This window comes from Choloepus didactylus, chromosome 9, assembly GCF_015220235.1.
Source record: "Choloepus didactylus isolate mChoDid1 chromosome 9, mChoDid1.pri, whole genome shotgun sequence".
In the NCBI taxonomy this organism is placed as follows: domain Eukaryota; kingdom Metazoa; phylum Chordata; class Mammalia; order Pilosa; family Megalonychidae; genus Choloepus; species Choloepus didactylus.
The window spans coordinates 13,918,121-13,933,443 of NC_051315.1; the positions used below are offsets into that span (position 1 = coordinate 13,918,121).

The 15,323-nt window shown below is 37.5% G+C and overlaps 1 protein-coding gene across 2 annotated transcripts in view; it reads right to left on the reverse strand.

The window, feature by feature from the left end:
- Positions 1-15,323, reverse strand: part of EPB41L5 (erythrocyte membrane protein band 4.1 like 5) — a 167,575-nt gene that overhangs the window by 11,518 nt on the left and 140,734 nt on the right. For both annotated transcript variants that reach the window (XM_037848982.1, XM_037848981.1), the window contains exons 21-22: positions 6,775-6,865; positions 4,211-4,285 (exon numbers count right to left, since the gene is read on the reverse strand). In XM_037848982.1, the coding sequence (XP_037704910.1) occupies positions 4,211-4,285; positions 6,775-6,865 (166 nt within the window). The remainder of the gene's footprint in view (positions 1-4,210; positions 4,286-6,774; positions 6,866-15,323) is intronic.

Below are 15,323 nucleotides of genomic sequence, written 5' to 3' on the forward strand. Positions count from 1 at the left end.
ATGGGGACATATGAAAAAACTGGAAAACAGATTATAAGCTTTATAAAAAAGTTAAATTTCTTGAACTGGGTAACTGCACTTAAGGTGGATACATAAGTGAAATCCTTGTTCTTAGGAAATGTACATGGCAGTGTTAAGTGTTCAAGTACACAAGATGCGTACAACCTATACCACAACATTTACACTCAAATCTTCAGAAAATGTGTTGATAAAGAGTTAAGAGAGAGAAGAAGGATAGATGGAGTGATATGGCAAACATGGCAAAATGTTAAAACTGACAGATCTGGTTGTCTTGGAATTCTCTGTATGAGGTTTGTATTATTTTTGTAACTATCCTGTAAGTTTGAAAGTATTTCAAAATAAAAAGTTAAAAAAAAAAAAAAAAAGAATATCTATGTGACTTCAGGGGTTAGGGTGGTAGATGAGGAAGATTTTCTAAAACCCTAAGCCACAAAGAAACCATAAAGAAAAAAACGGAGGATGTGAGACATCAGATGGATATAGGTTGCTGCAAATGCCTACCACAAATGATTCTTTGATAAATTTCCTCATATGTGTTAATACACAGATTAAGAGAAAATATTTTTAATATCTAAGACTGACATGGACTTAATATCTAGACTATACAAGAAAATCCCAAAATCAGTAATAAAAAGATAAGAAACCCAATAAAAAAAAATGGGAAAAGAATATAAATAGGCAACTCACTCTAAGAGAAAACTTAAATCAGCATAAAAATATTGGAGGAGATACTAAATGTAACCCATGAGCAATCAAGGAAATGCCAAATTAAAACAATGAGCCATACTCATGAAGTTGGAATATAGAAAGTCAGATAAAGCCTAGCCTCTCCTTTGCAGCAACCGTCTTCCCAAGGGTAAAACCTATGGTAGAGGGCTCAGCCCATCTATCTACAGAATCTATAATGCATAATAATGTGCATTTTGGAAAAAAAAAAAGAAAATTCTAAATTTGTAGGGAAAGGAAAAATATTGGTGATAAATTGTTTATTTTATTTTATTTAATCCATTTGATTTTCTTCACTGTATTCCCCACCCACTCATGACAAAGAGTGATATGCAAGAGATGTTCTGAATTAGGTCCCCAAGGACTCCTCTTCTGGGCTTCAGGCCAGGCTCTTAGATGGTACCTCTTTTGTCTTCTCAAAGATTATGGTTCATTTCTGTTGTCATCTCTTTTACAGGCCAATATCCTTTTTATTTTTGCTTGTTTACTTTTCCAGATTAGCGATTAATTCTTTTCCTTTGGTGAAACCTCTGTTTATTGATCTAAGCTGGTGCTTCTCAAACCACATCTGTATCACCTGGGAACCTGTTAGACATTCCATCTGTCAGGTCCTGCCACAGCCACAGGGAATCAGGAACGCTGGGGGTGGGGCCCAGCAACCTGCATTTTTAACATGCCTTCCAGGTGATTTTGAAACACACTCAAGTTTGAGAACTAATGATCTCAGCAAACATCCAGCACCACACAGAGTACAATCTGTACTTTTGAGCCTTGAGAATGGAATCTACTTCCTACAGCCATTCTTGTTGTATCACTCATAAGGCACTAAATTAGTTATCTGTATTCTTTTCATCCCAACTAGACTGTAAGTCCCTTGAGGAAAGGAATTGTTTATTTGTATTATGGTCACAGTACTTAAAACAGTATCTTCCTTACTGTAATAATGATCGATATGTTCAATGCTAGTGATTCTTATGCTTCCAGCTTTCTGTAGAATTTTTTAATTTAAAACTTAATTTAAATTAAAAAACTAAAATTTTGTAGAATTAAAAACCGTATGTCCTTACTGACTTAACTCTTTAGAAGCTGTTTTCCTCTAGTGCTATTTAATAATATGGTATTTGTGCTGGTTTGGAGCTGTCACGTACCCCAGGAAAGACCATGTTCTTCTTCTTTTTTTTTTAATCTTCATTTTATTGAGATACATTCACATACCACACAGTCATACAAAACAAATCGTACATTCGATTGTTCACACTACCATTACATAGTTGTACATTCATCACCTAAATCAATCCCTGACACCTTCATTACCACACACACAAAAATAACAAGAATAATAATTAAAGTGAAAAAGAGCAATTGAAGTAAAAAAGAACACTGGGTACCTTTGTCTGTTTGTTTGTTTGTTTCCTTCCCCTATTTTTCTACTCATCCATCCATAAACTAGACAAAGTGGAGTGTGGTCCTTATGGCTTTCCCAATCCCATTGTCACCCCTCATAAGCTACATTTTTATACAATTGTCTTTGAGATTCATGGGTTCTGGGTTGGAGTTTGATAGTTTCAGGTATTCACCACCAGCTACCCCAATTCTTTAGAACCTAAAAAGGGATGTCTAAATTGTGCATAAGAGTGTCCACCAGAGTGACTTCTCGGCTCCTTTTGGAATCTCTCTGCCACTGAAGCTTATTTCATTTCCTTTCACATCCCCCTTTTAGACCATGTTATTTTAATCCATTCCTGTGGGTGCAGACCTATTGTGGGAGGGGCCTTTTTTTAAAATACAGTTTTACTTAGATAGATTCATATACCCTACAATCATCCACAGTGTACAATCGACTATCCACAGTGCCATCACATAGTTGTGCATTCATCACCAGAATCAATTTTTGAACATTTTCCTTACTCCCCCCAAAATAAAAATAAAAGTAAAAAACAACACCTAAAACATTCCATCCCCCCCAATTTTTCATTTTTCTACTCATCTGTCCATACACTGGATAAAGGGAACCACAAGGTTTTCACAATCACACAGTCACACCGTATAAATGACATAGTCATACAATTGTCTTCAAGAATCAAAGCCACTGGGTTGCAGTTTAACAGCTTCATGTATTTCCCTCTAGCCATTCCAACACACTAAAAACTAAAAACGGATATCTATATAGCGCATAAGAATGCCCTCCAGAGTGACCTCTAGACTCCATTTGAAATCTCTCAGGCACTGAAACATTATGTTGTTTCATCTCTCTTCTCTTTCTTGGTCAAAAAGATTTTCTCAACGCACAATGCCGGGTCCAGGTTCATCCCCAGGAGTCATGTTCTACATTGCCAGGGGGATTTATACCCCTGGGAGTCATGTCCCGTGTAGGGGGGAGGGCAGCGAGTTTACCTGCTGAGTGGGCTTTGAGAGAGGCCACATCTGAGCAACAAAAGAGGTTCTCTGTCGGACTCTTAGGCGCAATTGTAAGAGGCTTAGCCTCTCCTTTGCAGTGATAAGCTTCATAAGGTCAAGCCCCAAGATCGAGGGCTCAGCCCACTAAATTGGTAGTCCCCAATGCCTGTGAGAATATTAGTAATAACCCAGGAGGGGAAGTCCAACATTTGTGCATTTTTCCCCAGTTCCTCAAGGGGACCCCACAAATACATTTTTATTCTCTGCCCATATCACTTTGGGATGCACTGGAATTTCACCCCAATCTGTACAAACCCACCAGATCTCACTTCTCATTCAAAGCTCCATGTACTTGTGGTGTTAAAACAAACTGTCTGTACAAGCTAAATTATTTAGTGTGCTACAGAAAACAGAGATCCTGCATGGGTGGGACCTTCTGATTAGGCTGTTTCAATTGAGATATGACCCAGTCCATTTGAGGTGGTTCTTAACCCTTTACTGGAGTCCTTTATGAGAGGATAAAAGGCAGAGACATTTGGAAAGAGCACAGAGAGGGAAACACACAGAGAAGCAAGAAGGACCCACAGGAGCTGAGAAAGACAGTGTGCCACTGAAACCAGAACCCAGGAGAGAAGGACTAGCAGATGTTGCCATGTGCCTTCCCATGTGACAGAGGAACCCCAGATGCCAGCAGCCTTTCTTCAGAGAAGGCATCCTCCTGTTGACACCTTAATTTGGACATTTTCACAGCCTAAGAACCATAAATTGTAACTTAATAAATCCCAACTGTGAAAGCCAATCCATTTCTAGTATATTGCATTTCGGCAGCTTTAGCAAACTGAAACAATACTGAATTACAAATACATTTACAGTAATATAGTAACACACGAATTTAAAGCAGAAGAATTTTAACACAAAAAGGCAATGCTATATGGTTATTGAAATCTAAATTTTTCTTGAATGAAAAGTTTTCCTAAATTGTTAAAAAGACAAAAATTGGTATCTATCAGGAACATTTTTCAAAACAGAAATCCCTTCCCATCTTGCTGTTTTAAAGCATATTTACCTGAGGTGTGACTGTTTGGTCAAGTAGATTCTCAGTTAGAGATAAAAGCAAGGCATCCAATTCATCTGTAGCATCCTATGGAATACAGAGTATCTACAGTTGTTAAAACATCAGACTAAGTTTATCTCATATCCCCTCAATTTATAATTCTGACCCAGGCCTGGTTGGTGTTAACCCTTTAAACAAACAGGGACATTCAGGAATCATGGTTATTAATGATTCCACTTTTCATGGAGGAGAACCTAGACCACATACTGAACTTGAAAAAGCTTAAGTGGACTGTGAATTTTCATATAGCTATTCTACTTTTGATGAGTCAAAACTTGGGCATTAAGACTATTCTAGCTCTTAGCTTCTAGACTCGACTAGAGAGGTAAATAGATCAGCACAGGAGACTGATTAAGAGGGATACCTGAATTCCAAATGCTTTTTTATCTAGATGCATGGATGCTGCATTGTTTGCAAAAAGGAAAATATGAACTTTTCCCCTATAAATATTAATTAAAACTTTTGGCTTAATTAGTATTTGAAGCATCTTATAGAAGACATAAGGCTATACTGCAGTGTGTGTGTGTGTGTGTGTGTGTGTGTGTGTGTGAGAGAGAGAGAGAGAGAGAGAGAGAGAGAGAGTGAGAGAGTGAGAGAGTGAGAGAGAGAGAGGAGAGAGAGACTGTGGGGTAGGAAGAATTTAAAAACACCAAAAGATAAAATTTCAATCTGGAAACTGGAGGAACAGGAATCTAGAATGTACTACGTAATATAAAATGCCCTTTATTGATAAATTTCTATTTCTATCAGCCTTCATGCCTTGGTGAATACCCTATTCAAGTTTCAACATTCAACTTAATTATAATCAGACACATGGAAAAATGGTTCTTTCTCTTCTATCTCCCTCGTCCCACCCCACCTCTTCCCATCCTGTATCTACACTGCAGCACTTATCACAATGTATTAAAACTATCTCTCCCATTAGACTATAAGAAGCTTGAAAGCAGAGGCCATGTTTCATTCATTTCTGAATCTTCAAAGCCTAGCATGCTGTCTGGTACATATTACACATATGCAATAGATACTATTTGAACTAAATGTCCCTCTCTGTTCTAAAAGTATCTCAGGTTATACTTAATGATTTTCAATGAATAGTCAAAGACATCAATATATCGTTTTAGAATTTTAATTGGCAGAAAGAGAGCTGATTAAAGGTATTTTCCCTTGTTTTTTTTTTTTTTTTTTTTTTTTAAGTCTCTGTGCGGGCTTGAATCTGTTATGTACCCCTTAAAAGACTATGTTCTTTTAATCTACTCTTGTGGGGGCAGACCTATTGTGGGTGGGACCTTTTGATTAGATTGTTTCCATGGAGATGTGACCCTGCCCATTCAAGGTGGGTCTTGATCCTTTATTGGAGTCCTTTAAGAGAGCTCATGGAGAGAGAGAGCTCAGAAAAGCTGACAGAGACATTATGTAATCCAGAGTTTGCCCCCAGGAGAAGCTAAGACACAAGCCCAGAGACATTTTGGAAAAAGCCATGGAAACCAGGAACTAAAACGAGAGAGGTCCAGCAGACTCTGGCCATGTGCCTTCTCATGTGACAGAGGAACCCCAGACGCCACTGGTTGTTCCTCACAGGAGGTATCATCCTGTTGATGCCTTAACTGGGACATTTTCATGGTCTTAGAACTGTAAATTTGTGGACTAATAAACCGTCATTGTAAAAGCCAATCCATTTCTGATATTTTGCATTCTGTCAGCTTTAGCAAACCGGAACAGTCCCAAAACCTGAAAGACTATACACCTAAATATTAACTATACACATCTTTGGATGGTGGGAAACAGGTGATATCCAGTTTTTTTTTTTTTATGAAATTCCTGGTAAATTTCTGTGATACGTGTACATGATGCAACAAAAGAGGAAAATGATAAATGTTCACTTACAAGGATAATTTTTAATTTAACTTACAAAATTAAAACATTTATTGGCAAATGAACTGGGTTTATGATTTCTGAAATGATACAAGTGTGGTAAGTGGATACATGAAAGAGAGAAGTTGGAATGAGCTAGGTTATGTTGCAACACAATCAATTACAGGTTCCTGTTATTTTAAAAGGATGATTTCAATCACCAAATATTTACTTAAGAGTCTTTTACATGCCACATACTGTTTGATGTACTAGGGGTACAGCAATGAATGAAACAGGTCAAGTTACTCATAAAGCTACATTCTAGGGTAAATCACACTCTGGATTTCAACAATATCAACTATGTGTTAGAGATATATCCTTAACTCCTTTATCAAATATGCACTTCAAAAGTACCTATTCTGCATGAAACACTGGATTTTCTTAGAAGTAAAAATGAGTGGAAGCATAGTCCAAGTCGCTCTAAGAAACTAACACATGTACAAACTGGAGAAGCCCTGTGGTACTCTTGTGAGGGATGTGGCAATAGGATTCTATCTAAATCGTTGAAGCACGATGCTTGTCTCACAGCTTAAGGCCAAGTGTCAATCAGAAATCACAATTCAATACCTTCTTGGAGAAACCTTAAGAAGTTAAAGTATTCTTACCTTTAGAACAGAACCATTTCCTGCAGGTGCGGCATGTACCAGAGCAAGAGAATCTTCAGGAAGGAACACGTTATTCTCATTTAATACAGTACTGGGTGGAAAAAGAAAAAATTATATTATGAAGGAAATGTAAAAGAAGCATAACAAGTTCATGTAGGGGAAGAAGTTACAATTAGTGAAATCCTTCTCCACCCATCACATAACAGTTTCCATATCCAGGTCAGACTCATACACAGATGGAGCAAGACGGTGGAATACCTGACTTTCCTCCTAAAGTCTCAACAAAATGATAGAGAAGACTTAACTTTAACAAAAGAATAAATATACAAAACTTAAAACCAATAAAGGGTGCCAGTGATAGTTCAGAAACTTTGACATAATCCTGAAAGACACAAAGAAGAAGACAATGATTTCAAGATTATAGGCAGATTAGATGTTTCAGTCTCCCCCAAAAGCATAAAATCCAGAGAAATTATATAAAACATGCAAAGACAGAATACAAAATAAATAGATAAATTGATTTTTTTAAAGCTGTTATCAAATACAAGAATGGGAAATCTCTGCGGATGAGAAATGATACAGAAAACCTGATTTACTGGAGAACAGTCAGAAACAGGGAGAAGTCACAGTCCAAGGAGACAGGATACAGAATTCTGCTGCAGAAGGTAGAAGCAACCCAGCATCTCTCACCTGTAGGCATGGGAGCACTGAAAAGAGTGTCTGGCCCAGAGAAGAATAATGAAGACAGAAGCAGTCCTACAAATGACTCTTAAAACAAGGGAGGAAAGAGGAAAATTGACAATCAAAGACCATCCACCAAGGTGTTACATCCAACAGGAAATCCCAGTTGTCCCCAATATCAATGAAAAGTGTGCAAGCAACAACAGCAGTTCTTGACATATCCACAAGAAGACTATGAAAAAAAAGAGGGATAAACCCAGGTTGGGAAAGTCAGACATAATTAGTAAAAAGGAAGCTACTACTGTGGCATCCACAATACTGCACAGAAGCAAGAGATAAAAACAAAACAAAACAACAACAAAAAAACAGGAGACACAGAAAAGTGATTAAGATTTTCCAACTAATGTTTAACAATTGAACAGCGGATATTAAAAAAGATAACAGCTTGTAGTTTTCCACAACTGAGAAAAGACATGGAACTTCAAATTGAAAGACACTTTTGAATACTAAAAAGAATAAAAATATTAAAAATGAACACCAGTCCCTTTCAAACCCATCCAAAAAAACAGAAGAGGAGGGAACACTTACTAACTTTTCTTTGAGGCCAGGATTATCCTGATACCAAAGCCAGACAAAGACATCACAAGAAAAGAATACTACAAGTCAACATCCCTTATGAATACAGATGAAAACGTTCTCAACAAAATACCAACAAACTGATTCCAGTAGCATATTAAAAGAATTAAATACCAAGACCAAGTGTGTATTTATCCCATAATAGAGACATTGTGAAAATCCAAAGACAGAGAGAAAATTTTGAAAGCAGTAAGAGAGAAGCAACTTGTCACATACAAGGGATCATCAGTAAGATTAACAGCAGATTTCTCAACAGAAACTATGGAGGCAAAAGACAGTGGGATGATATATTTAAATTCCTTAAAGAAAAGAATTGTCAACCAAGAATTCTATAGCTGGCTGTGCTGGTTTGGATATATTATGTCCCCCTACAAGTCATGTTTTAATCTAACCTTGTAGAGGCAGAGTTATTAATCTTTTTAATCAGGGTGTGGCCTCTTGATTCAATGTTTCCATGGAGATTTGACCCTGACCATTCAGGGTAGATCTTGATAAGTTTACTGGAGTCCTTTAAAGGGTGCTCACACAGAGAGCAGAGGGACAAAAATGCCCCAGGATGTGCTAAGCCAGGACACAGACATTAGATGCTTAGAAGCCAACAGAGATGCTTGCTGATGCTTCGAGAAGCTTGGAGATGCAGACAGAAGGACATTTGGAGAGGCTAAGATAAGAGAAACCCAGAGACATTCTGGAGAAATAGCCACTTTGAAATGCAACCCGGGAGGAGCAAGGGAACAGCAGATGCCAGCCAGCTGACAGAGGTGTTCCAGACACCACTGGCCATCCTTCAGTGAAGGTTTCCTCTTATTGACACCTTAGTTTGGACACTTTTATGGCCTTAGAACCGTAAATTTGTAGCCAAACAAACCCCCTTTATAAAATCCAATCCATTTCTGGTATTTTCCAATAGCAGCAGCACTAGCAAACTGGAACACCTGCAAATAATCCTTCCAGAATGAAGGAGAAATTAAGACATTTACAGACAAACAAAAGCTGAAGGAGTTCACTACCAAAAGACCTGCCCTACATAAATGTTACAGGGAGTCCTTCAGGCTGAAATATAAGGACACCAGACAGAAAATAGAAGCCATAAAAAAAAATAAAGGTAAAAGAAATACAGGTAAATATGAAATGCAGTATTGTTGTCCTTTTAGTTTGTAACTGCTTTTTCTCTACGTGACCTAAAAGGCAAATGTAAAAACATAATTAAAATCTTTGTTAATGGGCATACAATGTAGAAAGATGTAACCTAAGACAATAATATTACAAAGCAGAAGGGAAAGAGATGTATAGGATTAGGACATCTGTACACTAATGAAATCAAGTTGGTATTAATCGAACTAGGTTCTTACTAGTTTAAGATGTTAACAGTAACCACAAAGGTAACCACTAAAAAGTGTAGAGAAAAGGAAAAAAGAAGGGATTCAAACCAGTACACTACAAAAAAATCAACTAAATACAAAAAACAGGCAGTAATGGATTTATCCCAGGAACTGAGTAACACAAAAAAACTCAGATACACAGAAAACATAGCTAAAAGGCAGAAGTAAATCCTAAATGGACACACACAGAACACTTTATGCAATAACAGTAGAATACACAATCTTCTCAAGTGCACATGGATCATCTCCATGATAGATCATACGTTAGGCCACAAAAAAATCTTAATAAATTTCAAAAGACTGAAATCATAGGATGCATCTTCTCTGACCACAACAGAATGATGCCAGAAATAAGTAACAGAAGGGAAACTGGAAAATTTACAGTATATGGAAATTAAACAAAACACTTTTAAACAACCAGTGGGTCAGAGAAGAAATCAAAAGGGTAATTATAAAAAACTTAGAGATTAATGGAAATCAAAACACAACATACTAAAACTTGTGGGATGCAGTGTAGGTAGTGCTCAGAAGGGAACTTACAGCAGTTAATGTTGACATTAATAAAGAAGAAAGATTAAGAATTAATAACCTAAATTCATACCTTGAGGAGCCAGAAAAAGAAGAGCAAAACAAACCCAAAGTTAGCAGAAAGAAGTAAAGAATAGAGCAGAGATAAATGACATAGAGAACAGAAAAACAAAAGAGAGAATCAATAAAACCAAAAGTTGGTTCTTCAAAAAGATCAATAAAATTGACAAGACTTTAGCCAGACAGAAAAAAGGAGAGAACATGAATAACCAAAATCAGGAATGAAAGTGGAGGCATTACTCCTGATCTTACAAAATAAAAAAGATTATAAGAGAATACTATGAATAATTGTGGGCCCATAAATTAGATAAACTAGATGAAATGAACCAATTCATAGAAACATACAAACTACCTAAACTGAGTCAAGACTAAATTGGAAATATCAGGACACCAATAACAAGTAAAGAGACTGAACCAGTAATCAAAAATCTCCCAACAAAGAAAAATCCAGGACCAATGGCTTCACCGGTGAATTTTACCAAACATTTGAAGAAGAATTAACACCAACCCTTCTCAAACTCTTCCACAAAATAGAAAAAGGAACACTCCCTAACTCATGCAGTGAGGTCAGCATTACCCTAATACCAAAACCAGAAAACAGAAGAAAAGAAAATTATAGACCAATATCCCTTAGAATATAGATGCGAAAATCTTCAACAAAATATGGGCAAACTGAATCCAACAGCCTATTAAAAGGATCATACACCATGACCAAATGGGGTTTCTTCCAAGAATGCAAGGGAAGTTCAGCATAAAAAAGTCAGTGTAATACACTACATTAAAAGAATGAAGGAAAAAACCCCACAGGATCATATCAATTGATGCAGAAAAGATGTCTGATAATATCCAAAATCCTCTCATGATAACAACAGTCAGAAAACTAGGAACATAAGGGCATACATGAAAAATCCATAACAAACATTATTGTGCTGGTTTGAATCTTTTACATCCCCACAAAAGCCATGTTCTTTAATGCAATCTTGTGGAGGAAGACTTATTAATCTTTTGATTAGGGTGGGACCTTTTGATTAGGTTGTTTCCATGGAAATATGACCCACCCAACTGTAGGTCAGACCTGATTAGATCATTTCCATGGAGATGTGACCCTGCCCATCCAGTAATTAGCTCACTGGAGTCCTTTAAGAGAGCTCACAGAGAGAAGGAGCTCAGAGAAGCTGAGAGAGACATTTTGGAGAAAAGCTGAGATACGTAATCCCGAGTTTGCCCTGGGGAAGCTAAGAGAGGACCCCCGGATGCTTAGAGAGAAACACCCTGGGAGAACAAGCAACGATGCACAGGAGCTGAGAGGGAGAAGCTAAGAGAGACAGAAGCCCAGAGACATTTTGGAGAAATCCATTTTGAAACCAGAACCCAGGAGCAAAGGACCAGCAGATGCCAGCCATGTGCCTTCCCAGCTAACAGAGGTGTTCCAGATGCCATCAGCCTTTCATCAGTGAAGGCATCCTCTTGTTGATGCTTTAGTTTGGACACCCTTATGGCCTTAGAACTGTAAATTTTTAACCTAATAAATTCCCTTTAAAAAAGCCAATCCATTGCTGGTATTTTGCATAATGGCAGCTCTAACAAACCAGAACAATTATATTCAATGTTGAAAGACTGAAAGCTTTCCCCCTAAGATCAAGAACAAGACAAGGAAGCCCACTGTCACAGTGTTTTTCAATATTATACTGGAAGTTCTTGCCACACCAATTAGGCAAGAAAAGCACCCAAATTGCAAAGGAAGAAGTAAAACTATTTCTATTCACAGATATGATCTCATTTACAGAAAATCCCAAAGAATCCACAAGAAACTACTGGAATTAAACAAATTCAGCATAGCTGCAGGATACAAGATCAACACGCAAAATTTCTTGTTTCTATATACCAGTAATGAACAACCTGAAAAGGAACTCAAGAAAACAATTCAATTTATATACCATCTAAAAGAATAAAACACCTAGGAAAAAACTTAACCAAGGAGATGAAAGTCTTGTGCACTGAAAAATATGAAACATCTCTAAAAGAAATTAAAAAAGACCTCAATAAATGGAAAGACATACTGTGTTCATTGATAAGACTTACTATTGTTAAAATTTTAACACAACCTAAAGTTATCTAAAAATTCAGTGCAATCCCTATCAAAATTCTAGTAACCTTTTGTGCAGAAATGAAAAAGCTGATCCTCAAATTCATATGGGATTGGAAGGGGCCCCAAATAGCCAAAGTAATCTTGAAAAAAGAGACCAAAGTTGGAGGACTCATACTTCCTGATTTTAAACCTTACTACAAAGCTACAGTAACTAAAACAGTGGAATAAGCACAAATGGACCAATGGAACAGAATTGGGGGTCTGGAAGTAAACACACATCAATGGCCAGTTGATTTTCATCAAGGGTACAAAGTACATTCAATGGGGAAAGAAGTCTCCTCAACAAATGGTGCTGGGACAGCACATGCAAAGAATGAATCAGGACTCTTACTTTTCCCAATATGTAAAAAATAATTAAAAATGGATCAAAGACCCAAATGTAAGAGGAAATACTATAAAAATCTTAGAAGAAAACATAAGGAAATACCTTCAAGACCTTGTATTAGGCAATTAATTGTTATATTTTTATACCAAAAGCATAAGCAACAAAAGTAAAAATAGATAGATGGAACCATATCAAAATTAAAAACTTTTGTGAAAAGGACATTGTGCTGGTTTGAATCTATGATGTATCTCAGAAAAGCCTCTGTTCTTTTAATCCAATCTTGTGGGGGCAAACCTGTTGTGAGCAGGACCTTCTGATTAGGTTGTTTCCATGGAGATGTGACCCACCCAATTCAAGGTGGGTCTTAATCCTTTATTGGAGTCCTTTAAGAGAGTTCACGGAGACAGAAAGCAGGGAGAAGCTGTGATGGTTAGGTTCCTGAGTCGACTTGGCCATGTGATGGTGTCCAGATGTCTGGTCAAGCAAGCACTGGCCTAACCATTACTGCAAGGACATTTGTGGCTGATTTATTAAATCATCAGTCAACTGGCTGCAGCTGTGACTAATTACATTCAACGAAGGGCGTGATTCATTAGGAAAATTTTTGCTTCCTTTCCCTGCAAGTTTAAGCTCTGGGTCTACAAGATTTAGTTCCAAAAGGAAGACTGCTTCCACCAAGAAACACAACCATAATTCCACTGAACTGGAAGTTAAGACTGCCACCTGGCCACTCTGGGCTTCTTATGCCTCTGAATCAGCAGGCAAGGAAGGGGATTACTGTACTGGCTGGGGTGATTGATCCTATCAAGGGGAAATAGCACTAAAATTACAAAATGGAGGAAAAGGAGAGTTTTCCTGGAACACAGGAGATCCCCTAGGGCGTCTCTTACTACTACCATGCCCTGTGATTAAAAGTTAATGGAAAACCGCAACAACCCAATCCAGGCAGGACTACCAATAGCCAAGAAACTTCAGGAATGAAGGTTTGGATCACCCCACCAGACAAAGAACCACGGCCAGCTGAAGTGCTTGCTGAGGGTAAAGGAAACATGGAATGGATAGTGGAAGAAGGTAGTGATAAGTATGAACTATGACCATGTGACCAGTTACAGAAACGAGGACTATGATGGCACAAATATTCCCTCCTTGTTTTGTTATGAGTATGTTTGTATTTGTCTGTAAAGGAAATATCTTTGGTTTCTTCTAACTTATCCCCTTATCATATGACATAAGCTGTATTATTCATTTCACAGTATTTAAGTTAAAGGAAATCAATTTTAAGAGTTAATGTCACCCAAGAACTTGCACCCTATCCTGGAGAGATTTAGTGTGTTTCTGGTTGTACACAGGACAGCGGAGTATTGTTAGGTGAAACATAGGTCTACTACTGTTCTCTACTTAGAGATAAAGTATGGTTTAAGGTGATGTGTATAAGTGCCAAGTTGATAAGTGGTGGACTGTGATGGTGAGGTTCATGTGATGGTGCCCAGGTGTCTGGTCAAGCAAGCACTGGCCTAACCATTACTGCAAGGACATTTGTGGCTGGTTAATAAAACAGAAGGCTGGTTTATTAAATCATCAGTCAACTGGCTGCAGCTGTGACTGATTACATTCAGTGAAAGGCGTGTCTTCCACAACAAGAGAATTCAATCAGCTGGATTTAATCCAATCAGTTGAAGACTTTTAAGCAAGACAGAAAGAGCACCTTCACTTCCTCTTCGGCTAACCAGCAAAGCGTTTTCCTGAGGAGTTCATTGGAGATGCCAGTTCATTTCCTGAGGAGTTCATCGAACACCCTCATCGGAGCTGCCAGTCTGCTGCCTGCCCTACAGAATTTGGACTCATGTATCCCTACAGTTGCGTGAAATACTTTTATAAAATCTTTTATTTAGGTATCTCTTGTTGCTTTTGTTTCTCTAGAGAATCCAAACTAACACAGAAGCTAAGAGAAACATTTTGGAGAAAGCCATTTTGAAACCAGAACCCAGGAGAAGGACCAGCAGATGTTGCCTTATATCATCTCATGTCACAAAGGAACCCTGGATGTCATCAGCCTTTCCTCATAGAAGGTATCTACCTCTCGATGCCTTAATTTGGACACTTTCATGGCCGTAGAACTGGTAAATTTGCAACCTAATAGCCATTGAAAAAGCCAACCCATTACTGGTATATTGCATTCTGACAGCTTTAGCAAACTGAAACAGACATTATCAAGAAAGTGCAAAGACAACCTATACAATGGGAGAAAATATTTGTAAGCCATGTATTTAATAAGCATTTAAAATGCAGAATTTATAAAGGACTGCTACAACTCAATAAAAAGACAAATAACCCAGTTTAAAAACGGGCAAAAGACATGAATAGACATTTCATCAGAGAAAATATACTTTGGTTAATAAATACATGAAAACCTGCTTAATATTATTAGGCATTAGAGCAACGCAACTGAAAAGTACAATTTCACACACGCTAGAATGTTACTATTTAAAAAAAAAAAGAAAATAACGTGTTGATAAGGATATGAAAAAACAGGAACCTTTGTACATTGGTGGGAATGTAAAATGGTGCAGCCACTGTGGAAAACACCTTGACAGTTCCTCAGAAAGTGAAACAGAATTACAATATGACCCTGAAATTTCACTTCCAGCTATTTATCCAAAAGATTTGAAAGCAGGGACTCAAAAAGATGTTTGTATTCCAATGCTCATGGTAACATTATTCCCAGTAGCCAAAAGGTGGAAGCAACCCAAGTTTCCATCAACAGTTGAATGAATAAACAAACAGAATA